The 27,678-nt window shown below is 44.8% G+C and overlaps 1 protein-coding gene across 1 annotated transcript in view; it reads left to right on the top strand.

Moving 5' to 3' along the window:
• Nucleotides 1–1,615: 1,615 nt before the first annotated feature.
• The window catches only part of ccny (cyclin Y), a 287,181-nt gene continuing 261,118 nt past the window's right edge, over nucleotides 1,616–27,678 (top strand). Inside the window, exon 1 of the mRNA XM_085987614.1 lies at nucleotides 1,616–2,827. Coding sequence (XP_085843740.1) covers nucleotides 2,677–2,827 — 151 coding nt within the window. The 5' untranslated portion in view covers nucleotides 1,616–2,676. The remainder of the gene's footprint in view (nucleotides 2,828–27,678) is intronic.

Here is a 27,678-nt window from a genome sequence, read left to right as displayed (position 1 = left end):
TAAAGGCACGAAACAGCATGGGAACGCTGATGGGCTATCGCGCCTGCCAGTGCCTACTGTGGAGGAAGCACCAGCAGTGGACCCTATCGAGATATTTTATTCGTCAATAATTGAACGATTGCCAGTAACAAACGCGGATATAGAGAAGGAGACCCGCAATGATCCGACGCTGTCACGGGTATATGAATTGACGGTGAGGGGATGGCCAACACATGGCGACTCACTGTTGCCAGCATTCTCATCCAGAGGAGAACAGCTGTCAGTATGCCAGGGGACAGTGATGTGTGGATCCAGAGTGGTGATTCCACCCAAGTTAAGGGAGAGAGTGCTAAATGAGCTACATGAAGGTCATCTGGGGGGAGTGAAAATGAAAAGCCTTGCTAGGGCTTATGTGTGGTGGCCGGGAATCGATCAACAAATCGAAGACCTAACTAAGAGCTGCTTAGGATGCCAGAAGGTCCAAAATGCACCACCACATGCCCCTCTACACCCATGGGAGTGGCCCTCCTCTCCATGGCAATGGGTGCATATTGATTTCGCTGGTCCATTCATGGACTCAATGTTCTTAATAGCAGTGGATGCTCATTCAAAGTGGCCTGAGGTGATAAAAATGTCTTCAACCACTACAGAGAAAACGATTGCAGTCCTATGGACCATATTTGCCAGAAACGGTTTGCCAGAGCAGATTTGCTCTGATAATGGACCACAGTTTGTGTCCGACGAGTTCCAAAAATTCATGAAAAGGAATGGGGTAAGGCATTACACATCCGCCCCGTATCATCCAGCCACAAATGGATTGGCTGAGAGGTTCGTACAAACCTTTAAGAAGGCGATAAAGGCCATGTGCGACGATGAAATTCCACTACAGCATAAGATGGACAATTTCTTATTAGCCTACCGAAACGTGACACATGCAGTTACCAACCAGACCCCGGCCATGATGTTCTTTAACCGAAGGTTGAGATCTCGTCTGGACTTGTTCAGACCAAATGTGCGAAGAAATGTTGAGGACAAACAATTCCAGCACATCAATGAGAAGCCGACAAGGAGCTTCAATGTAGGGCAACCAGTCTTGGCCCGTGACTATCGAACAGAGAAGTGGCAACCCGGAACGATATGTACAAGGCAGGGGCCATTAATGTACACAGTGGATGTCGGGGAGAACATTGTGAGACGCCACGTCGATCAGATCTTAGCGTCACAGGAACGCGTCAACCCCATGTCTCGAGTACCTGGGGATGAACCCGACATACCGGTAGCATCTACTTCAGACCCAGTAGCAGTGGAACCCGATGAACTACCCGAGGAAAGGGGGTCAGAATCGCCTCTGCACCAAGAACAAGAACCTCTGGAAAGGCGCTATCCCGAAAGGGTCAGGAAGCCGCCCCAAAGACTGAATCTATAAATGGACTTTTGTTGTTTAATGTACATGTTGAAATGTTAATTGTTATTTGAATATTAGGGGTATTACTAATCTAAAAGGGGAGGAATTGTAGTGTATGTGCCTTTAAGTCAGAACTACTTTTACAGCTCCTGTATACTGTAGTACCGGCAGTGACCATACCGGTATATAAGCTTTGCGCATGCCTCTGTACCTCCAGTCTAGAGACTACCCTCCTCCAGTAAAGACCTGTTATTTGTTAATGTACAGCATCCGTGTGATTATTTAATAAGAGCATATCCACTGAACCACGGATCCAACAGAAAGTGCACCTGTGCAAACTTTGGGCAAGCACAGGATGGGGGGAATTGTCTGTAATTTATTTATTTCTGTAATAACTCATTTATCGAGGCTCATGCATGAACCATGCTGACTGGGGCAAGATACTGGAGGGCTTCTGGCAAGCATGGGGGCTTTTATCCTAGTGCAAGCCAGCACTTTCAATAGAGGAGGGAGAAATTGGACTGGGGAACACATTCCCCATCTGTATCAGACATAAAAGAGTTGAACCGGATTGAAACAAATGGGAGTGTTCTGTCTGGATATTGCACTCCTCTGCCCACAAGGGAAAATACCGCGACGCTGCTTTGCCTGCAATCCCCACCCACCCTGTGGGTGTAGGATGTATCTCCTGGGCGGTTACAGTCTATCAGTTTGTATTCGCCGGCAAATCGCTACCCTTGAACCGGAACTCCTTGAGCGGATTGGTTACACTGCGCTGTTGTTACTGTGTGTCTGTATTGGAGGATAAGTCACCATTTCAGCTACACACACACACTTATCACAATGATGTGAAGCTCCACCTGAAGATTGTTGTGTGTGTGTGTTTTTTTTTTCTTCCTTCCTTGGGGAGAACATTTAACCGTAAAGAACTTCTAAATTAGAGTTATTAAAAAAAATTAATAATAATGACTTAGATGTGTAAAATGCCGAAGGAGAGGGAGCGAGAGATCGGCTACTGAGCTTCGGGCTGCAGAACTCCTTCCCTCCAGTCGGTCAATCCGTGTCAGGAGAAGAGGGGACACCTCGCCGGCTGCTCTCAGATGGCTGTGCAGTGCTAGCTCCGGCCGGATGAGGGTGTATCTCTGATCGGACACTGCATTTTTTTCGTATAAATTTCGTTTTGTGTGTGTGTAAATCTAACTCCCTTTGGCTGGGGTTGAATCCGTCCCTTCATTCAAATCTAAGGGGGGTGTAAAAGCCTCCGAGAGAGAGAGAGAGAGAGAGAGAGAAGGATGGGGAATACCACTTCATGCTGCGTCTCGTCCAGCCCCAAACTGCGGAGGAACCACGCTCGGCTGGAGACCTACCGCACCGACACCGACATCAGCCGGGAGGACACGGGCTGTAACCTGCAGCACATCAGCGACAGGGAGGCGGTGGACGGTACGTGGCGATGCCCTTGTTTCTCCTTCCCCTCAGGCCGGGGCCTGGCTCCTTCCTTCATTCCTTCCTTCCTTCACTCTCCCCGATCTGGATGAAGTCTTCCACCGGCCTGGGCAGAACATGTCTGCGGCCCGGGGGGTGGAGGGAAGCTCTGGACATGCACTTTGGGGTGGTCAGCGCTTCTGTACAGGAGCCTTGGAAAATATTGTGCTCATCTCACTGATCTATAGGTCCCAGTGCAACATATAAAGTCCTCTATTTATTTCTTTTTTTATTTTAGATAAAATGTCTACTGCTGTTAACTTGCTCTTGTGGTGCGACTCTGAAGTGGGGGAAAGGAGAACAGCTTCAGAAGCCGATTTTTAAAAAATGCGGATTAAAACCATATCCCTTTATCAATCTCTGGCTGTCTGGTTCTTAAATAATGGACATACGCAAACGTCCAAATGACAGCATGCTTGCCTCTGGCGGAGCAGCTCGTCTTATACCGGAAATCCCGAGTTTATCAGTTTCAATAAATCTTTGATCACTTCATAATTTTATCGGCACTGCGGGAATTTTGTAGAATGGAGGGAATTCCCCCCCGCGGCTCCGGGTCACTCCAGGTGGAGGCGCGCATTGCAACTGCGAGCCTGCCCTTGGGCTGGCAGTGAACCCAACAGCGTCTGGCGGTGGGAACGGGCTTGTGGAGAACTGAGCCGAATAACTCCTCGCTGTTACAATTGTTCCACTTTATTTCCCCCTTCTGGATAAAGCTACTTTCTGACCCTGCACGGGAAGATGTTTCAAGTTACAATGCACCATTATTTTTCATTGCAGACGATCCAGTGAGAGCCCTGTAACTGGGGTTGGCACTTTAGGAATGTTCCGCTTGGTTTGTTTGATGTGTGTGTGTCGACTCAACTGTGTTAATCTCTGGCGTGGACTGGAGTCTGCTCCGAGGGGCTGGTGCTTCGCGATGGAGAGAAATCACAAATTGCCCATGTTGTAGACGTCAGCTGGGAAACCACAACAGTGTGTGCTTAAAAACATCCCACCTCGGTTTCCAGCATGGGTTAATGCTTTCTGGTGTATGCAGATACAGCCCTACCTAGTTGATTACTGTGATGAAGGAGATAGATTTCTCCGTGAAAGAAAGAAAGACTTGCATTTATATAGCACCTTTCACCACCACCTGACGCCCCAAAGGGCTTTACAGCCACTGAGGTACTTTTTTGAATTGTAGTCACTGTTGTATGTAGGAAACGCAGCAGCCAATTTGCGCGCAGCAAGCGCCCACAAACAGCAATGTGATAATCTGTTTTAGTGATGTTGATTGAGGGATAGATATTGGCCAGGACACCGGGGGTAGCTCCCCTGCTCGTCTTCGAAATAGTGCCATAGGATCTTTTACGTCCACCTGAGGGAGCAGACGGGGCCTCGGTTTAACGTCTCATCCAAAAGACGACAGTGCAGCGCTCCCTCAGCACTGCACTGGAGTGTCAGCCTAGATTTTTGTGCTCCAGTCTCTGAAGTGGGACTTGAACCTACAACCGTCTCACTGAGGCGAGACTGCAACCCACTGAGCCATGGCTGACACACATGCTAAATATATATATGCACAGGAGTTTACCTCACCTTAAAATATATTTTGTCAGTTTAACTCAGTTAGTGGCATTTGCCCATCTCAAACAGTTGTGGGTTCAAGCCCCACTCCCAGATTTGAGCACACACTCTAGGCTGACACATCAATACAGGGCAGGATTCTGTCAACAGAAGATTTTGGCCATATGGTTTTTTGCTTGACAAATAGTTTTTAAATATTACCTACTTTTTTCTGGTCATAGCACAGTACCATAAGTATATATGTTCATATTCTTTTCATTAACCTGATCCCTAAATCTTCTCTTATGACTGTAAGCACTTTACATACCATTTTGCAGATGAGATGCTAAATCAAGGTCCCGCCTGACTATCCGGGTTGATGTAAAAGATCACACGGCATTGTTCAAAGATGAGTAAGGGGAGGGGATGATCGTTCCTAGACACTGAGACTGGCCTGATGGACTGTAATGTTGCTTTTTAGTCTTATCCATTCCTATGTTCCTATGTCCAGAACAACATTCCTTTCTCAACCAACATCAAATAACAGATTAACTGGCATGGATGAATTTAGATGGGCTGAATGGCCTTCCTCATCTGTAACTAATTCTCATCTACATGCTGCCTGTTGGAAACATAACTGAAGACTTAGTGAGTTTACACATGTATGCTGACGACACCCAGCTCGACCCCTTCACTGCCTCTGTGTTGTCAGACCATCATCACCCCCCCCTCCTCAAAAAGCCCACACTTGATCCCTCTGTCCTTGCAAACTACTGCCCCATCTCCAACCTCCATTTCCTGCCAAGTCCCTGAATGTGTTGTCGCTTCCCAAATCTGTGCCCATCTTTCCTGCAATTCCATGTTTGAATCCCTCCAATCAGGTTTCCGCCCCTGCCAGAGTACCGGAACGGTCCTGGGGAACCAGTAGATGTAGTGTATTTGGATTTTCAAAAAGCATTTGATAAGGTGTCACATAAGAGGTTATTACACAAAATTAGGACTCATGGGATTGTGGGTAATATATTAGCATGGATTGGTTAATAGAAATATAGAAACATAGAAGATAGGAGCAGGAGTAGGCCATTCGGCCCCTCGAGCCTGCTCCGCCATTCAATGCGATCATGGCTGATCATCCAAATTCAGTACCCGGTACCTGCTTTCTCCCCATACCCCTTGATCCCTTTAGCCTTAAGAAATATATCCAACTCCTTCTTGAATATATTTAATGAACTGGCCTCCACTGCCTTCTGTGGTAGAGTTCCACAGGTTCACCACTCTCTCTGGATGAAGAAATTCCTCCTCATTTCTGTCCTAAATGGCTTACCCTTTATCCTTAGACTGTGTCCCCTGGTTCTGGACTCCCCGACCATCGGGAACATCATTCCTGCATCTAGTCTGTCCAGTCCTGTCAGAATTTTATAAGTTTCAATGAGATCACCTCTCATTCTTCTAAACTGGACAGAAAACAGAGAATAGGAATAAATGGGACATTTTCAGTTTGGCAGGCTGTAACTAGTGGAGTACCGCAAGGATCAGTGCTTGGGCCTCAGCTATTTACAATTTATATTAATTACTTAGATGAAAGGACTGAGTGTAATGTATCAAAGTTTGCTGATGATACAAAGTTAGGTGGGAAAGTAAGCTGTGAGGAGGATGCAAAGAGACCGCAGAGAGCTATAGACAGGTTGACCGAGTGGGCAAGAACATGGCAAATGGAATACAATGTGGGGAAGTGTGAAGTTTTCCACTTTGGTAGGAAAAACAAAAAAGCAGAATATTTTTTGAATGGTGAGAAACTGGGAAATGTTTGCACTCAGAGGGACCTGGGTGTCCTTGTACATGAATCACAAAAAGTTAACCTGCAGGTACAGCAAGCAATTAGGAAAGCAAATCGTATATATTTTTTTGCTACAAAGGGATTAGAGTATAAGAATAAATAAGTCTTACTACAGTTATACAGGGCATTGGTGAGGCCACACCTGGAGTACTGTGTACACCCTCCTATTTCTCATCTAAATGCTGCCCCTCGGCGACATCATTTAAAAACACAACATCAGGTTCCACATGTATGCTGACGCGCTCAGCTCTACTTCAGCACCGCCTCTCTCGACCCCTCCACTGTCTAATTTGTCACACTGCTTGTCTAATCTCCAGTACTGGATGAGCAGAAATTTTCTCCAGCTAAATATTGAGAAGACTCGAGCAACTGTTTTCGGTCCCTGCCACAAACTCCGTTCCCTAGCCAGCGACTCCATTCCTCTCCTTGGCAAATGTCTGAGGCTGAAACAGACTGTTTGCAATTTTGGTGTTGTATTTGACCCCGAGATGAGCTTCCGACCACATATCCGCTCCATCACCGAGACCGCCTGCTTCCACCTCCGTAACATCGCCCGTCTCCGCCCTTGCCTCAGCTCATCTGCTGCTGAAACCCGCATCCATGCCTTTGTTACCTGTAGACTTGACTATTCCAACGCCCTCCTGGCCGGCCTCTCATCTTCCATCTTCCATAAACTTCAGCTCATCTAAAACTCTGCTGCCTGTATCCTAACTCGCACCAAGTCCCATTCGGCCAGTGCTTGCTGAGTTATATTGGCTCCCAGTCCGGCAATGCCTGAATTTTAAAATTCTCGTACTTGTTTTCAAATCCTTCCATGGCCTCGCCCCTCCCTATCTCTTGAACCTCCTCCAGCCCTACAACCCTCCCAAATCTCTTCACTCCTCCAATTCTGCCCTCTTGCGCATCCCCGATTTTAATCACTCCACCATTAGCAGCCATGCCTTCAGCTGCCTAGGCCCTAAGCTCTGTAATTCCCATCCTAATCTATCTCTCTCTCTCTCTCCTTTAAGACGCTCCTTAAAACCTACCTTTTAGACCAAGCTTTTTACGTGGCTTGGTGTCAAATTTTGTTAGATAACACTTCTGTGAATTGCCTTGGGATGTTTTATATCTTAAAGGTGCTATATAAAGTCAAGTTGTTGTCAAGGTAATTCACAGGAGGGGTGGACACTGATGAGAATAGTTAGGATATGATGACTGAAACTGGTCAAAGAGGCATTTAAAGTGAGTGGGTGTATCAATGTGGAATGGTTTAGGTTGAGAATTTCAGAGGGCAGGGCAGTTTACATAACCTTCATTGATATCACAATTACCTGAACAGATTTGGACTGCAGCGAAGAGAAGGAAATCTGCCATATGCTGCTTGTTCACAGCAAGGAAAAAAATATTTAGCAAGTACTTCAAAGGCAATCCTTAAATAGGTCAACTCTGTCTATGGATTAGCATAAGCCAGGAAAAAAATCCTGGCTTTCTACTTGGTGCTTTCATAATTTCTTCCCTGGTCACACGAGCAGCAACCTTAGACTATGGTTTGGAGATGCTTGCCATAGTATAATTCCCTTGCAAAACCTTAAGTGGAGATGATTTAAAATGAAAGGGGTGGCTCGATTTACTGACTGGCGGTCATAATAAATAGACCCTTTCTTTTTTGCAGTCTCATTCGTCAACAAAAACAGATATTTAATTAATTGCTGTATATATGTACGGATGAGCAAATAAAATCAGAATTTAGTTTTGCCCCCAGATTACATTTAGCCCAAAGCTGCTGTAGTTTCTCTCGGTACAGCCCCCATTTTCTCTTCCCCAATCCCAAGGGGTGCAGACATGAGTGTATCTGGTGCACAACTGGCTTAGCCATCCATCCCCATATCAAGCTCTACTGGGTCTTATTCTCCTGCCAAAACCACTAGGATCATCCTGGAGAGCAAAGGTACCCTCCCGGCTTTTATCTACTCCTGACCCTCGCCTTGCATGTCTCTATACTGCCCCTGCCACCCTCCCTTGAACAGCAAATGGGAGGCGGTCACAGATTTTTTTTTTTTGTTACCAAGAGAAGATCTATTGAGCCAGATCTGTTACGTCAGCCTCCTTTCCCACCAAGCCATGCTTCCCTAATGGCCTCCCTGCTCAGGCCCCTGAACCCCAGTTGTGCTCTCTCTCTCTCTCTCTCTAATTCTCTTCAATCTCCCCTTATGCCTTCTTCAAGCTCACCTTGTGCTCTCTTGATCCCATTTCCACTAAATTGCTGACCACTCAACTTCTTTTCCTGGCTCCCATGCTAGCTAACTTTTAAATAACTCCCTTTTCTCAGGCCCTGTCTTCCTCCCATTCAGAACTGCCATCATTAGCCCTCCTAAAAAATAAAAAAAAACCCACCCATGACCATTTTGTCCTTGCAAACTACCGCTCCATCTCCAACTTGCCTTTCCTCTCTCAAGTCCTTGAATATATTGTTGCCTGCCATATCTGTGCCCATCATTCCTTCAACTACCCGTTTGAATCCCTCCAGTCAGGTTTCCACCCTTCCCAGTGCAATAAAACATCACTAACTAAAGTCATGAATGACATTTTCAATCCTCCATGACCTCTATGCTGCTTGTGACTGTCGACCGTGCCATCCTTCTTCAACACCTTTCTACTGTTGTCTGGCTTGGTTGAACTGCCACTCTTACTCCTCCATTCATAGTCACGGCATTTCTACCAAAAGCTTGTCTTCTCATCACTGTACCATCACCTTTGGAGTCCCCAAGGGTCCATCATTGGCGTCCTCCTGCTTCTCATCGACTTGCTGCCACTTGGTAACATCATCGGCAGACAGGAGGTTAGCTTTCACACGTACACTGATGACCTACCAATCTACCTCTCCACCTCTTTTGACCCTTTCACTGCCTCTATGTTGTCAGACTGCTTGTCCAACATCCAGCATTGCCTAAATTGTCATTTCCTTCAGCTCAATATTGGAAAGAGCAATGCCATTGTCTTTTGCCTCACAACAAATGCCATGCCCTCACCAATGACTCCAGCGACCTCCACGGCCCCTCATCAGGCTGAACCAGACTGCTAAGAACTTTAGTGTCCTGTTCCTTCCCAAACTGAACTTCCGACCTCCGATCGTCCCCATTGCGAAGACTGCCTACGTCCATCTTTGTAACTTCACCCGCCTCACGAATCTGCTGCTGAAACCTTCATCCATGTTTTTGTCACTGCAGACTAGATTATTCCAATGCTCTCCTGACAACTTCCCATCACACACCCTCCATAAACATCAACTCATCCAAAACTCTGCTGTCCATATCCTATCGTGCACCAAGTCCTGCTCTCCCATCACCCCTATCCTTGCTGACCTACATTGGATCCCTATCCCCCTGTGCCTCAAATTTAAAATGGTCATCCTCGTGTTTAAATCCCTCCCATGACTTTATCTTCCCTATCTCTGTAACGTAGAAACATAGAAGATAGGAGCAGGAGAAGGCCATTCGGCCCTTCGAGCCTGCTCCGCCATTCAATGAGATCATGGCTGATCATCCAAATTCAGTACCCTGTCCCTGCCTTCTCCCCATATCCCTTGATCCCTTTAGCCTTAAGAAATATATCCAACTCTTTCTTGAATATACTTAATGAACTGGCCTCCACTGCCCTCTGTGGCAGAGAATTCCACAGGTTCACCACTCTCCAGAGCAACCACCCCCCCCCTTGCTTTGACTTTTCTGTTTGTCTGACTTTGGCTTCTTGTACCTACTCTGCTTCCTTCACCTAATCGTTGGCGGCTGTGCCTTCAGTTGCCTAGGCCCTATACTTTGGAATTGCCTTCCTTAAACCCCGCCACTCTCTGACTGCCTCTCCTCCTTTAAGACTCACCATAAATCCACCTCTTTGACCAAGCTTTTGGACATTCCTCCGAATCATTCCTTCTTTGGATTGTTGTCCATTTTCTTTCTGCCTTAGGCCTCTGTGAAGTGCTTTGGAAAGATTTTCTACATTAAAGGCTCTATACAAATACAAATTGTTGTTAGTAATGAAATTTGGGTATTTTTCATTTTTGGCATCATTTTCTTAAAATGGTAGATAGGCTTTATTAAAGAGGCTGATGTACCTTTTATTAAAATGAAAGTGATATCAAACATTTTCCCGACTTGGGCAAATTAAACTGATAGCCAACATTAATCCGAGAAGCTAATACAGTCCAGTAAGAATTCCATAAATTTTAAATATTTGCACTTTCTGCAACACAAAATACATTGAGAGTGTGAATGATACCGAGGAAGGGAGGAAAGAAGAAAGATTTACTTCCCGTTTCCTTGTGAATACCAATAGCATGATGGAGGTAGGCTTGCACATAAAACAACCCACTTTGTTTTAATAAGATCATAAATGTGCAGGATTTTCCCTCGCCGGATTAAGTAGAAATCTGGCTGGAAGGGGATCTGCAGCAGATAAGCTGGCAAGTTGGCTTTTTTCCCTCCATAACTTTAGGACTCAAAAGAGCTTCATGAATAGTTAAGCTCATTTAGAAAATTAGTAGTCACTTCCTGTTAAAGGGGCACTTTTCACTGGGGTGGGAAAGCATTTGGCTGACCTTTCTTTGGCTTGTGGAAGGAGAAGGTCCCAAAGAGTCACATGATATTTTATTCATTGTGTCATGCGCAAGTCTAAAATCATGTGTTTTATGTAATTTACTTCATTGTTTTTGTGAAGAAAGTTTGCCAAACACTTTACTTTAAGGCGTGTGCGTGAGCAACCCGTGCACCTCAATACTTTTATTATTCTAGAATCATAGTGGAAATATTACTAGTTCTACAGTGATTTAGAAACTGAAGCTGAATACCAGAGTCTGAAATGAAAGCAGCAAGAGGACATGCATAACAGGTCAGTCAGCAGCTGAAAGGGAAAAATAGATCGACATTTTGGACACACACCTTCAGCAGTTTCTGTCTTTAGTAAGGTTATATCTGGTTTTATTTACTTCCAAAGTGTTTAAAGGTTTTAAGTCTAAAGGTAGCAAGTACCTGTTGAACAATGGCAAAAGCGAGGCTCCTCCACCACTGCATCTATGGTCCCCTTACCTGCCTGATGCCCTGGAGCGGCACCTTTTACTGGCCCCAGGAGGAACTGCCCGCAGTCAAGATGGCCCAGTGAAAAATAGGCCTTCCTACCACCAGTTTGAAGAAACTCCCAACAGTTTAACATTCTTCCAGCTGCTGCAAGAAAGACCTGGGCTACAGAAGCTGATGGCCAAATATCAATATAAAAGTAGGTTGTAGGCCATCGCCAGGTGAAAACCCACAGGAACTGGAATAGGCATGAACGGCAGTTCTATTTTAATAGGGCCATTTCATTTGCTGTATGGAAACTGAAATAACGCTGCCTCTTCATAATTTTCCTATCCCCTCTCTTGGTGGTGAGCATGAAAAGTGGCAGCAACGTTACCAAATCCTTGCCTGGCCAATTTTCCACAGCCAGGATGGCTGTTTATGGAGACACAGAAGCAGTAAGATTATCAAGGGCCACAGGTGAAGGGGGAAGCAGGGTGGGGGGGAGGGTGAGGGAATCACTGTTGTAATACAGAAAATCTTCCTTCGCAAAAAGGTGAACTTGTGGCACAGTGCTCAAAAAAAAAAAAAAAAAAAAAGCTTGTTCTGTAACAAAGACAACCTCCTCTCGAGACACACACAGCTCGGTCGGAGAGCCAGAAATAGAACAGGCTTAACAAAGAAACAGAACTTCAAATGGAGCGACCAGCAATAGTGCTGCTCAAAAGTTAACGCCTGATACAACGCTGCCAAACTCGGCTAAAATGTCAGCAATTTGTCCAAACGATTTTTGAGCTCCGCTAGTAATTGCCTGAGAAGTACTGCAAAGAATACAGTTTAACTTGTGGCCGCATCAGCTCGGGCCACACCACAATGGCCTGTAAACCAAGCTACTAAACTAAGAATTAGCTACTAGTCATCTTGTTTAGTGAACATTCCCAGTTAGAATAGGTTACTCCATGCATACCAAATTGCCCTCTATTAATACTGTCGATGTCAGCACACTGAAACAGCCTAATCCAGCCACAAATGGTGGCTACAGTGATGCTAGAAATTTCGGTTGGAATGTTAGATTTGCCATCTTAACCACACATTCTATTGTTTACCCTCGAGGCAGGACTTCCATTAAATTGTAACTGAAAATACAAACACCTTCTACCTGTATATATTTGTCATCGTTTGTTGACTTAATAGTTTCAGTTATTAGTGCCTGACTGCTTTTGAACCAGATAACACAATTTACTATATGAGGAGGTCAAATTACACACCTCCTGTATTATATGTTGCAGGACTTCTGGATCACCTTTTGGCAGATTGTGCAGCACTTAGCTGACGAGTGAAAACGTGGAAGGGAGTTTAGAGGAAAGTAAACATCTGGCATAGATGTTAATAGCGCACCCCACAGACTAGTACTTATGTTGGCACTGTAGTTACTGTTTAAGTGTGCTGCAAATTATAACTTCTAAGGAGCTGCAGCAGATCAGAAGGGTCAGTAACAGCATAAGTGTCTGCACGTGGGGAGAGGTGAAGGGGAAAAGAACACTCTGGCTGAATTCAGTGATAGATGCTGAATGCCACAGATTTTTAAAAATTTGTTTATGGGATCTGGGCGTCGTTGGCAAGGCCAGCATTTATTGCTTAGAGTGGATAAGTCGCCTGGCCCATATGGCTTGCATCCCAGATTGCTAAGGGAATTGGGGGAGGCGATGGCGGAATGGCTTGCCATAATTTTCCAATCTTCCCTAGATGCGGGGGAGGTGCCTCAGGATTGGAAAGTGTGTGTAAGGACAATCCTAGTAACTACAGGTCGGTCAGTTTAACATCAGTGGTGGGTAAAGTTTTAGAAACAATAATCAAGGAAAAAATTAACGGGCACTTGGAGAGGTTTAAGCTAATTAAGGAGAGCCAACACGGATTTGTAAAAGGCAGATCATGTTTGACTAATTGAATTTTTTGATGAAGTAACAGGGAGGATCGATGAAGGGAATGCAATGGATGTTGTCTACATGGATTTTAGGAAGGCATTTGACAAAGTACCACATAGAAGGCTGGTTAACAAAATTGAGGCTCACGGAATAGGTGGGTTAGTGGCAGCTTGGATAAGGAATTGGCTTAAGGACAGAAAACGGCGAATTGTGGTAAATGGCTGTTTTTCAGACTGGAGGATGGTAGACAGTGGTGTTTCCCAAGGGTCAGTGCTGGGGCCACTGCTTTTTTGATATAATGACCTGGATATTGGAATACAAAGTAGAATTTCTAAATTTGCCGATGACACCAAACTTGGTGGAGTGGCAAACAGTGAGGATGATACCAATCAACTGCAACAGGACGTGGAAAGGCTAGCAGAATGGGCAGACAAGTGGCTGATGGAATTTAATACTGGGCCATCTTGACTGTGGGCAGTTCCTCCTGGGGCCAGCAAAAGGTGCTGATCCAGGGCACCAGGCAGGTGAGAGGACCACAGTTGAAGTGGTGAAGGAGCCTCAGCCTTTGCTATTGTTCAACAGGTACTTGCTACCGGTGTGGATGAGAACAAAGACTGCAGGGTGGATGGGCAAATTAACCAAATTGTTTTATGAGGAAAGGTTGAGCAGGTTGGGCCTATATTCATTGGAGTTTAGAAGAATGAGAGGTGATCTTATTGAAACATATAAGATTCTGAGGGGGCTTGACAGGGTAGATGCTGAGAGGATGTTTCCCCACTAGAGGGCATAGTTTCAGGATTAAGGGGTCACCCATTTAAGGCGGAGATGAGGAGGAATTTCTTTTCTCAGAGGGCCGTGAATCTTTGGAATTCTCCACCCCGGAGAGCTGTGGAGGCTGAGTCATTGAATATATTGAAGGCTGAGATAGACAGATATTTGATCTACAGGGGAGTCAAGGGTTATGGGGAACAGGCAAGAAAGTGGAGTTGAGGCCAAGATCAGATCAGCCATGATCTTATTGAATGGCGGAGCAGGCTCGAGGGGCCGAATGGCCGACTCCTGCTCCTATTTCTTATGGACCATGACACTGTGGTACAGGAGGCCATTCAAGTGGGGTGAGTGAAAAGGAATGTGGTAGTGGTAGGGGACAGTCGTCGGGGGGATGGATACTGTTCTCCGCAGCCGCGACCAGGAGTCCCGAAGGCTGTGTTGCCTGCCCGGTGCCAGGGTTAAGGATATCTCTTTGTGGTTGGAGATGAACTTGGAGAAGGAGGGGGAGGATCCCGTTGTTGTGGTCCACGTAGGAAGCAATGACATAGGTAGAACTAGGAATGAGGTTCTGCTGAGTGAGTTTGAGGAGCTAGGGTACAACTTTAAAAAGCAGAAGCTGAAAGGTAATAATCTCTGGATTACTACCTGAGCCACGTGCAAATTGGCATAGGGACAAGCAGATTCGAGGTTTAAATGCATGGCTGAAAGAGGGAGGCAGGGGTTTCAATTCATGGGGCACTGGCACCAGTGCTGGGGAAAGAGGGAACAGTTCTAATGGGATGGATACCACTTAAACTGGGCTGGGACAATTGAATAGCTCGGGTGGTAGATAGGGCTTTAAACTAACAAGGGGGAGGGAGGGTTCAGATAAGGGTAAATTTATAAGTCAAGGCTGTAGAGCAGAGTAGCGATTCGGGTGGAATCGAGCAGATTGTGTCAGGAAGGGACAGAGAGTTTAATAATGGTAATAGGGCATTAGCGACTAAGGCCACATCAGGGGAAAATAGTAAAAAGTTAAAATTAAAGGTGCTATATCTGAATGCACAGAGCATTCGTAATAAGATAGATGAATTAATGGCACATGTAGAAATAAATGGGTTTGACCTAGTAGCCATTACTGAGATGTGTTTGCAGGGTGACCAAGGTTGGGAACTAAATATTCCAGGGTACATGACTTTTAAAAAAGATAGGCAAAATGGAAAAGGAGGTGGGGTAGCCCTGATAATAAAGGATGAGATAAAGACAGTAGGGAGAAAGGCTCTTAATCCAGAAAATCCGGATGTAGAATCAGTATGGATGGAACTAAAACAGCAAAGAGCAGAAAGCACTGGTGGGAGTAGTTTATAGGCCCCCTAACAATAATCATAATGAGTATAAATTAGGAAATTAGAGGAGCATGTAACAAGGATAATACAATAATCGTGGGGGATTTTAATCTTGATATAGACTGGTCAAACCAAATTGACAAAAGTAGCTTGGAGGATGAGTTCATGGGATGCGTTCGAGACAGTTTTCTGGACCAATATGTTGAGGAATCAACTAGGGAACAGGCTATTTTACATCTAATATTGTGTAATGAGACAGGGTAAATTAGTAATTTGATGTAAAGGATCCGCTGGGGAAGAGTGATTATAATATGATAAGTTTGAGAGTGATGTGGTTAAGTTCGAAACTAGGGTTTTAAATTTAAACAAAGCCAATTATGTAGGTATGAGGGCGAGTTGGCTGAGGTAGATTGGGGAATTAGATTAAAAGATACAATAGTAGATAAGCAATAACAAACATTTAAAGAAATAATGCATCATTTTCAACGAATATACATTCTCTTGAGGAATAAAAACTCCACTAGAAAAGTGGCTAACTAGAGAAGTTAAGGATAGTATTAGATTACAATGTTGCCAAAAAGAGTAGTACGCCTAAGGATTGGGAGGGTTTTAAAAATTGGCAAAGGATGACCGAGAAATTGATAAAGAGGGAGAAAATAGAATATGAGAGTAAACTAGCAAGAAATATAAAACCGATTTTAAGAGCTTTTACAAGTATGTGAAAAGGAAGAGATTAGCGAGTAAATGTGGGTTCCTTAGAGGCAGAGACAGGAGAAATTATAATGGGGAATAAGGAAATGGTAGAGCCGTTAAACAAATATTTTGTGTCAGTCTTCACAGTAGAGAACACAAAGAACCAAAGTCTAATGAGAGCAAGGAACTTAAGTAATTAATATTAGTAAAGAAAAATACTGGGGAAATTAATGGGACTAAAAGTCGATAAATCCCCTGGACTGGATGGCTTACACCCTAGGGTTTTAAAAGAGGTGGCTACAGAGATAGTGGATGCATTGGTTTTGATCTTCCAGAATGCCCTCGATTCTAAAATAGTCCCTGTGGATTGGAAGGTAGCAAATGCAACCCCGCTGTTCAAGAAAGGAGGGCGAGACATTTAGTAGTGGGGAAAATGCTAGAATCTATTATTAAGGATGTGGCAACAGGGAACTTGGATAATCACAATATGATTAGGCAGAGTCAACACGGTTTTATGAAAGGGAAATTGTGTTTGATAAATCTGTTAAAGTTTTTTTGGGGGGTGTAACTAGCAGGGTAATTAAAGGGGAACCAGTGGACGTAGTGCATTTGGATTTTCAGGAGGCATTCAGTAAGGCGCCACACAAGAGGTTGTTGCATAAGATTAGGACTCCTCCTAGGATTGTGGGTAATACGTTAGCATGAATTGAGGATTGGTTAATGGACAGAAAACAAAGAGTAGGAATAAAGTGGTCATTTTTGGGATGGCAGCATGTAACAAGTGGGGTGCCACACGTATTGGTGCTTGGGCCTCGGGTATTTACAATCTATATCATACACTTGGACCCCCTCATCTAAGTTTAATATTTCCAAGTTTGCTAATGATACAAAAGCTAGGTGGGAAAGTAAGCTGTGAAGAGGATGCAAAGAGGTTGCAAAGTGATATAGACTGGTTAAGTGATTGGGCAAGAAGGTGGCAGGTGGAGTATAATGTTGGGAAGTGTGAAATTATCCACTTTGGTAGGAAGAATAGAAAAGCAGAATATTTTTTAAAAGGTGAGAGACTATTTAATGTTGGTATTCAGAGGGATTTAGGGATCCTTGGACACGAATCACAGAAAGTTAACATGCAGGTTCAGCAAGCAATTCGGAGGGCAAATGGTATATTAGCCTTTATTGCAAGAGGGTTGGAGTGTAAGAGTAAGGAAGTCTTGCTGCAATTATATAGGGCTTTGGTGAGACCACACCTGGGGTACCGTGTACAGTTTTGGTTTCCTTACCTAAGGAAGGAGAGAGTTGCCTTAGAGGGAGTGCAACGAAGGTTCACCAGACTGGTTCCTGGGATAAGAGGGTTGTCCTATGAGGAGAGATTGAGTAGATTGGGCCTATACTCTCTGGAGTTTAGATGAATGAGGGGTGATCTCATATAAAATTCTTAGAGCATGACAGGATAGATGCTGAAAGGCTGTTTCCCCTGGCTGGAGAGTTTAGAACTAGAGGGTCATAGTCTCAGGATAAAGGATCAGCCATTTAGGACTGAGATGAGGTGAAATGTCTTCACTCAAAGGGTTGTGAATCTTTGGAATTCTCTACTCCAGAGGGCTGTGCAGGCTCAGTCAATGCGTATATTCAAGATGAATAGATTTTTGGGCACTAAGGGAATCGAGGGATATGGAGCTCCGGGTGGAAAGCGGATTTGATGTAAAAGTTCAGCCATGATCTTATTGAATGGGGGAGCAGGCTCGATGGCCTGTATGGCCTACTCCTGCTCCTATTTCGTATGTTTTTATGTTCCTATCACTGCACATTGGATGTGATGTCATTCTGCAGTGTCTCAGTGTTGACATCACCTCCCACTCGCGCATTTCATTATTCCCACCAGGGACATCAGAATACAATGGCATGATGTCACTATTCCATGGCTGTACACGGGCCAAGATGTGGCTAGTCTGCACATGCATGGAATATGAGAGTGGTGCAGTTAGCTTGCTGCCGTAACCCGAGTTGCAATATCAAAGCAGGTAAAATATGATGATTGATCCTGGGAGCTGACTTGTGTCCTATCCTTCTATGTTGTAACATGTTGCAACATTCCTGAGAGTTGCCCTCAAGTGAGATGTTAAGATTGCAGCCCTCGACAAAAAAGTTAATGAGTAACATTGCTGGAAGTAGGCTGTATTGCCCCAGGAGGCACCTTACTGGTACATACAGTTTGTTACTTCACTGAATCATTCCCATATTTTTTCAACGAATGGTGTTGCCATGATTAAGTAATTGACACTAGATGTTGCTGTGGTAAGTGTTAGATAATGTACAAAGAAGGACGCGCTAATATGATCAGGGAAGTCATGTCATCACTATTGCAGCTAGCATTACAAATCTGTTGATTTTTAATAAGAATTGGGAAATATGAAATTCTGATTGAAGAGGTTTGGGTTTCAACTGATAGATTGTTGCGGGCATCGGGAGCTTGCTGCAGTAGGTAGTATAGTGCTGCCGTAGTGGGAGTTTCACAGTAGGCTAAGGGAGATGAACCTAATCGAAGACTACTTAAATTGTCCACTTCAAGCTGAACATTTTTTAGTCAAATTTTCATTTAAATTCTCATTGCCAATAGACTAAAAGCAAGTGGAATTAAACCTTTAGCTGGGAAAGTACTGTATTTAATCATAGCAGAAATGTTGCTAACGTTTGGCAATTACTTGGCTGTACAACCACCACCCTGGTATTTCTCACATTTCTCACGCTTGCGTCTGCGCTCACTCGAACTCCAAACCATCGTCAACACCTTCACCGAAGCGTACGAGAGCATGGGCCTTGCACTAAACATCCGTAAGACAAAGGTCCTCTACCAAACTGCCCCCGCCACACAGTACTGCCCCCCGATTATCAAAATCCACGACAAGGCCTTGGACAACGTGGACCACTTTCCATACCTCGGGAGCCTACTGTCAACAAGGGCAGACATCGACGATGAAGTCCAACACCGCCTTCAGTGTGCCAGTGCAGCCTTCGGTCGCCTGTGGAAGAGAGTGTTTGAAGACCAGGACCTCCAACCCGGCACTAAGCTCATGGTCTACAGAGCAGCAGTGATACCCGCCCTGCTGTATGCCTCAGAGACATGGACCATGTACAGCAGGCACCTCAAAGCACTGGAGAGGCACCACCAACGGTGACTCCGCAAGATCCTGCAAATCCATTGGCAGGATAGGCGCACCAACGTCAGTGTTCTCGCTCAGACCAACATCCCCAGCATCGAAGCTTTGACCACGCTCAATCAGCTCCGATGGACATGTCACATTGTCTGCATGCCCGATACGAGACTCCAAAAACAAGCGCTCTACTCGGAGCTCCGGCACGGCAAGAGAGCCCCAGGTGGGCAGAGGAAACGCCTCAAGGACACCCTCAAAGCCTCCTTGGAAAAAGTGTAACATCCCCACCAACACCTGGGAATCCTTGGCCCAAGACCGTACAAAGTGGAGGAGAAGCATCCGGGAAGGCGTCGAACACCTCGAGTCTCTTTGCCGGGAGCAAGTGGAAGCCAAGCGCAGGCAGCACAAGGAGCGCATGTCAACCCAAGCACCCCACCCGCCCCTTCAACCACCGTCTGCCCCACCTGTGACAGAGACTGTAGGTCCCGCATTGGACTCATCAGTCACCTGCGAACTCATTTTTAAAGGGCACGGTGGCATAGTGGTTAGCACTGTTGCCTCACAGCGCCAGGGACCCGGGTTCAAATCTGGCCTCGGGCGACTGTCTGTGTGGAGTTTGCACATTCTCCCTGTGTCTGCGTGGGTTTCCTCCAGGTGCTCCGGTTTCCTCCCACAGTCCAAAGATGTGCAGGTTAGGTTGATTTGGCGATGATAAATTGACCCTTCGTGTTAGGGGATTAAATACGTGGGGTTACGGGGATAGGGTGGGATATGTGTCGGTGCAGGCTCGATGGGCCGAAATGGCCTCTATCTGCACTGTAGATTCTGTGAATGTGGAAGCAAGTCATCCTCGGTTCCGAGGGACTGCCGAAGAAAGAAGAAGATTTCTCACATTAGTGAGCCCTCATTGACAGCCCTTCTACATCAGAGATTTTGTTCTTTGAATGTCAGGCAACTGAAGTGAATTTTCTGTTATTTTCATTGTTTGTAGGAGTTCACTCGAACTTTACAAGTTAATATCAGTAACGTTAGGACTGGGCATCTCCAGCGGGTGGGCAGGCAATCTTATTCTGGGTTTATGTCAGTGCTGCCCTATAACTGATCACTAGAAGTTGTGTGGGAACAGCCTGGGTTTACTTCCCTTTGATATTCCCCCAGCCTTTCCTAACTTTCTTTCTGCGTGTTGCTTTGGTGCCAGGGTTGAGAACAAAAGTTCACCATGTACAAGCCATTGATCTGTGGCATTGCATGTTGGTGCACTGTATGAACTCAATTCTACAAATGTTTATTGATTTTTTTTTAATGGAGAATAACCCTTTTGGGGAGGTGTTGGGCAATCCCTGATCCATCAATATCCTGCTCTGACAACTCCGTTTCCACCTGGAAAGTTTGCATTTATTTGTCAAATGCAAATGATCATAATATGAATATTGTGGGGAATGTTTGCATTTTATTGAAATCCATCTAATAAATGTAATTTTCTTCAGCACAGACATAGTGAAGCTTCCAATAAATGTAATTCATTTTACTGGACACAATGAAGTTTCTAGTAAGATGTAGTAAATTTATCAGAATTGCACATCACTTGGTTGCAAGCTTGGCAGAGGTGTTTCAATATTTTTACCAGGATGATGAAGCCCCTTTAAAAAGCTTGTGAAATGTTATTGCAGCAATCTGCTTAGGGATGGCCCCCACTTTCTAAAGTACCTGAAAAATCTACATGGTATTTACAGCACAGCGGCAGGCCATTCAGCCCAACAGGTCCATGCCAGTGTTTATGCTCCACACAAGCCTCCGCTGACCCTTCTTCATCTAATCATCAACATATCCTTCTATTCCTTTCTTCTTCGTGTTTATCTAGCTTCCCCTTGTAAGCTATCTATGCTAGTCGCCTCAACTACTCCCTGTGGTAGCGAGTACCACATTCTGACCATTCTCTGGGTAAAGAAGTTTCTCCTGAATTCCCGATTGGATTTATTGGTGACTATCTTATATTTATGGCCCCTAGTTCTGGTCTTTCCAGCAAGTGGAAGCATCTTCTCTACGTCTACTCTATCAAGCCCTTTCATAATCTTAAAGACCTCTATCAGGTCACCCCTCCGTCGTCCTTTTTTCTAGAGAAAAGAGCCCCAGCCTGTTCAATCTTTCCTGATTGGTATAGCCGCTCAGTTCTGCTATCATCTTGTAAATCTTTTTTTGCACCTTCTCCAGTGCCTCTATATCCTTTTTATAATATGGAGACCCGAACTGTTCACTCATCTAGAGATCACTGATTTGGGTAATTTTGTATGTAAGAAGCGGCCCGGTTAATCATTTGAGTCTGACTGTTTCCTTTCTAATTCCTCTTTTGCTTGTCTTTTGTGGTCAGCACTTGGCAGATAGAGGAGTTTGTGCTTGAGTTTTTAGATGGAAGCAAGATCTGGGCTATGGCTCGGGAAAGAACTGCTGCAGTGGTTTTGCTTATTTATTAGGAAATGGTAATTTGATTGTATTTTTCACCCACCCTGGGAACATAAACTCTCCGGTTAGCTGAACCAGCTCATGGAGTATAAATATTAGGCTACTTTTTCTGATGGGGCTAAAGCCTAGGGGAAAACTGATGGTTCAGCTTGCTGACAGCTGTTTTGCCTTATAAATGCGAGTATTCCCTTTGACAGTTCATAATCAAATAGATTTTTATTTAAAAGTCCAGAAAGCAGCCTTTTTTCCCCCTCCCCACCGCCCCCCCCCCCCCTCCCGCCCCAAGGTCAGTGTTTTTCATGTACACTTGTATGTACAGTTCAGAGTGTCCTCAATCCCATGACTGTGGTCCCTGGCTCAGGATTGAGAAATGAAAGACTCAGCAGTGAGATTGTTGTAGTTGTGACTTATAAACACAGACATACTGAGAAGTAACTGTCTTAGCTAGCAAAATGAAAATGTACTCAAAACTAAAGGCATGGTGAACACAATTTTCAGTAAGTGATTTATTTTAATTGGGAACTTTCTGAACTGAATCTTCATGTTTAAAAAACAGAGATACAGCACGTTAAATGCACCTAATGCAACCAGTCGTGAGATTAGATTATTGGAGTGGAATACAACTCCTTGATGTAAGTTCTGGTTTAAAATATAATCCTCTGTATAAGGCTGATCTTTCCTTCACCCTTTTCTCTCTCATTATTTTCTCCCCAGGAACAATGAGCCCTATTGCTGCACTGCTGTCACTGTCCAGCTGATATCAGCTAACTTGGCATAGACCAGGGATCTTGGTTTGATTGAGTTGATGTGGGATGGATAAACTAGGGTAAATTTCAATGGAAAAACCAAAAGAAAGCTTTACCCTATAACAACGATTTCCCCTCTCATTTCGAGCACTAACCAGCTCTATCTCCTCTATAACGGGCCCCTGGCAGCACAATTAGTGCTCAGCTCCTCCTCTTGCTCTACCTCCCACTCACTGTGGGGAAGTACCCCATCTCCGCTGGCTGCCTCCCCGTAACATCATGGTGAATGGAACTCAGTGTGGAGAATTACACCGATTAACCAACATCCTCCTTCAGACTATAAACTCCGAGTAAGTTTGAAGCATTCATTCTTGTTGGGTCCTAATATATAGAGCTTCTGCCCTTTGACTCACATTCAGCCTTGGAATTGGTTCAAGTCAACCAGAATGCTGGCAACTCCAGAGAATTCCCTGCTTCCCGACTTCCCTATTCTTGCATTACGTTTAATATTCCTGCCTGCCCCGCCCTTCCTGTGGGGAATGAGATAGGACCCACTGGAGAATTGCCTATGCCCTGATTGGCTAAACGTTGTAATGATGAGATTGAACATTGTGGCTTGACCTGACCAGAGTAACCAGTCAAACCCCAACATGAAAACCAGCCCTGTGTTCGGCAGTCCTGAGTGCCTGATGAGATAACTTGGAATCGAAAAAAAGTTATATTGTTGTTAGAACTCATATTTTTCTTCCAAAGTGTGATATTTTCAATTAAATAAAGGAAGCATTGTACTGCATGGGGACTTTTACAGTTTATTTGCAATCTGTGCACAGCAGATGCCTCTCACATTGGTTCCAGCAGTTAAGTTTCAGTAAACTGATGCGGGGGGAAACTTCACTTCCAGCCCTTCAATTTGATCAACCTCACCTTTATATAAAAAATAAAAAAAATTTGGTGAAGCACTTTTCAATTGTTTACATTGGACGGTGGGCCGGCACAAGTCACATTGGACGGTGGGCCGGCACAAGCCACGTTGGACGGTGGGCCGGCACAAGGCACGTTGGACGGTGGGCCGGCACAAGGCACGTTGGACGGTGGGCCGGCACAGGGCACGTTGGACGGTGGGCCGGCACAGGGCACGTTGGACGGTGGGCTGGCACAAGGCACGTTGGACGGTGGGCCGGCACAAGGCACGTTGGACGGTGGGCCGGCACAGGGCACGTTGGACGGTGGGCCGGCACAAGCCACGTTGGACGGTGGGCCGGCACAAGTCACATTGGACGGTGGGCCGGCACAGGGCACGTTGGACGGTGGGCCGGCACAGGGCACGTTGGACGGTGGGCTGGCACAAGGCACGTTGGACGGTGGGCCGGCACAAGGCACGTTGGACGGTGGGCCGGCACAAGGCACATCGAAGTGCATCATAGTATCATTTGCACATGCTGTCATCATAATGAAAAGGAAACACAAATAAAATAAAGGCAAACCGGTCCTAAAGCGGGTGCTCCTTTTTAAGATTTGAACACTGTATTTGGAAGTATGTTCTGGTGGGGCTTTCTCTTTCTGGTTCACTTTATTTCGTAGTGCACGTGAAGCTGATGAAAACTGTTATTTCCTTTTGATAATAGAAGGAATTTTCTTTAGTACAAAGGAATACTTCAGCAGAGTTGCGCAGTGCACAAGGAAAGGTCTGGTGTTCAAAGTGCTAAAAGAAAAAGTGAGAGAAAATCCTTTCATCAATCTCCCTAAATGTAGCAGGTTTCTTCTGCGGCTGTGTGGCAATCATGTGCCAGTGCCATTCTGCGGAGGCTGGCTGGTAAGGTTGTGCCATTTGAATAGGAAGTTCCCATATTTATTGTAACTTCACATTTCACTTGAAATCTGTATTATTGCTCTCTCTTTGTTTGATAGTTAATCTCACGATTTCACCTTTGTTGTAATTTTGATTACAAGTGCATCAATTCAGAAGGAGCCATTGAAACTCGCCCAAAATAAAAACTGGGCGTGAAAGGAAAGCCGAGTGTTCAGCTGAGTAATATAAGGCAGAGAAGGAATCGAGTGAAGGGAAACAGGAAAGGAAACCAAAGAATGACAACTTGGCAGTGACCAGGTTTCCATCCTGTGGCGGAATGAATGTGGAGAGTTTACTCAGTATCTTTAAAAGAACATCCCCCCCCCCCCCCCCGCAAAGGCTGGAAATCTAAAGCAAAACAGAATATACTGGCAATGCCCAGCATGCCAGTCAACCTCCTTGGAGAGAAAACAACAACAATAACTTGTATTTATATAGCGCCTTTTAAAGTAGTAAAATGCCCCAAGGCACTTCACCGGAGCGTACACCAAGCCACGTCAGGAGATATTCGGGCAGATGTCCAAAAGCTTGTTTAAAGAGGTCGGCTTGAAGGAGGAAAGAGAGGTCGAGAGGCAGAGAGTTTTTGGGAGGGAATTCCAGAGCTTAGGGCCTTGGCAGCTGAAACCACAGCCGTCAATGGTGGAGCAATTAAAATCAGGGATGCACAAGAGGTCGGAATTGGAGGAGCGCAGATGTCCCGGGGAGTTGTAGGGCTGGAGGAGATTTCAGAGATAGGGAGGGGCGCAGCCATGGAGGGATTTGAAAACATGGATGAGAATTTTAAAATTGAGGCGTTGCTTAACCGGGAGCCAATGTAGGTCAGCGAGCACAGGGGTGATGGGTGAACGGGACTTGATGCGAGTTGGGACACGGGCAGCCGAGTTTTGGGAGTCCTCAAGTTTATGTAGGGTAGAACGTGGAAGGCCGGCCACCCATGAAAAGACAGGATAATGCTGTCTTTTCTGTTTACGGATGCTGACCGGGCCTACTGTATCTTTCCTGCATCTTCTGTTTTCACTCTGTGTCCTGTAGTGTTTGAATTCCTAGCTGTGTTGCAGTTTTTAAGAAAGAGAGCTTGATTATCTGTCCATCAATCCTGCGCCCTGTTCGATTGTAGCTGCTGACGGCACAAAAAGCCAGTGATTGGTGGCACTTGGCCCCTAGAAACCTGCTCAACCGTAAACCTTTTCAGTTCAGATTGTTCAACAAGCTGATTTAATAAATAAACTAATTTTCAGAATAACAAATTGGATATTTAAACACATTTTTGACTTTATTTGCCATGATCTATAGCACGTGTGTGTAAAAAAAAAAAAGAGTAATCATTATATAGTGAAGTAAATGGAGCTTAAAAGCTATTCCAGTTCATTTTGCTTGATTATAGGTTTCCCCTCAAACAGTTGCCTTAATGTTCAACTCATTATTACATGCTTCATCCGAGACACAGAACATGTATATATGAAGATGTCATCCTTTCAGTTTGTTGGCTTTCTCTGTCAGGGGAAACGTTTAGGAGATGCACAAGTCATGGGGACACCTGCACCACCTTTGGTGGGCTGGTTGGTGCTGGGGGCGAAAGGTAGATAGATGGCTGCACAGTGCTCCAGTGATTCCTCTGCTGAGGAACGCAGCAATGGTGCATTCCTCGGGATGCTGACAAGCAGATTCGTACGAGTTTTAGCTGGTTGCTAAGGGAGGGTGGAAGCAGCTACAGGAAGAGTGTACTTGAAATCCAGGAAGTTCAGAGACTCAGGTGGGCATGTTGCAAGGTGGAGGGAAGGTTATGTTGCGCGAGACAATTTTACAGGTAAGCTTGTGTTTTCTTGTGAATATCTGTGATTAAATTTTCCTCTTGGGAGTTTATAGTACAAGGAGTTGTCTTGCAGAATTTCTTCTTCAATTTAATGATTCGGGACGGTTATTTGGTAGAATGTGATTGGTGGAAAATTGTGTTTTATGACTGGTAAATAATTAAAATAAGAAATAAGCAATTCGAGACTTCAAACACCTAACCAATGAGGAAAAAGAAACTGGTTCTTCAGTCACTATGTGGATGACTGACCTGATGGCCCAATGGTTCTGATAAACAAAACAGACTTGAGTTTTTACGATAAAGAAAAGATTATATAAAACTGCAGCTCTGGGAGCCCTGCCACTGCTTTTGGCAACTGATGTCCCATTATTTGAAGTTTAGTTTTTTTTAATCTTTTAATGTAAGAAGAGATTTAACACGGTTATATTTTTTAGTGAAAACTGACAAATCTCATTTCTTTTGCCTGTGTAGGTTGATTTATTAAGAGCCACTGTCCTGGTCACTGGGGAGAGAGAGAACAGCTGGATTGGATTTGTTTCATTTTGCTGGGATAACTGCACATAAAAGTGATGACGTGATATTTTTTGTACTAAATTGACTCATTTTGACATGAAAGAAAGACTGACTTGCATTTATATAGCGTCTTTCACGACCGTGGGCCGCCCCAACACGCTTTAAAGCCAATGAAGCACTTTTGGAGTGTCGTCACTGTTGTAATGTAGGAAACGCGGCAGCCAATTTGCGCACAGCAAGCTCCCACAAACAGCAATGTGATAATGACCAGATAATCTCAAACACTTTTCAACAAAGGTGTTTCTCTTTTTTTATTATTGAGGTGGGCACTATCTTCAGGCAAAAGAGAGGCAAATGTTTATTAAACTAGATTTCTGCTTTAGAAAGAGAGAAGAAGCGAAAAGTGCTTCATCTTGATGTACACAAATAACACGGTGACACACGTCATCACAATTTATATCATTTGTGTTGTGTTTGTAAATTAAAACACAAGTTTTCATGAATTATGGTGTTCCTTTAAAAACCACCATTTTTTTTTTAAAAAGCCAGATTATATTCTGCAATACTTCGAATGTATGTGGATTGATGCAGTTTTAGGTGGTTGATGCTTTAATAATGTATTATTTGCAATGCACCAAATGTTGCATGGTGGAGCTTCTGTTCCGTCCCAGCAATGAGCAACCCCCTGCAAGTATTCATGTCTCCCAGCGATGAGCTAATCCCCTGCGAATCCTCCATGCGACCAGCCTAGTGCAATCACCTTTTATTGAAAAACCTGGGAAAGGAGCCAAGATCTATAACTCAGCACACCAGTCGGGCTGTAAGGAGTAGAAAAGCCTAAGTAAACAGGAAATAAGTGGAGGAGTAGAGCGGCGGCAGTGGGAAAAAAAGCAGCCTCTGGTATTGGAATATCCTTGTGGTATTCAGCAGTCTATAAGAAGTGGCAAAACTGCAGGCGATCCAACCATCAGCACCTGACATTGACATCAGTGTTTTGGGGGCTTTGTCCATGGGTCAACGTTTGCTGACTCAAATGGATGCAGACTGGATCTCTCTCCCCTCTGTTCTGCTCCTAATGAAGTGATCCAGGGTGCTGTATATTGTAGGCAGAAATTTTAACGGGATCAAGAGCTCCTGCCTTCCGTGCACGAGC

Source organism: Somniosus microcephalus, chromosome 5 (genome assembly GCF_052327205.1).
Source record: "Somniosus microcephalus isolate GS21.2 chromosome 5, FLI_Smic_1.0, whole genome shotgun sequence".
NCBI lineage: Eukaryota > Metazoa > Chordata > Chondrichthyes > Squaliformes > Somniosidae > Somniosus > Somniosus microcephalus.
The sequence above is the reverse complement of the archived record's forward strand: the minus strand, read 5'-3'. Positions and strand labels throughout refer to the sequence as shown.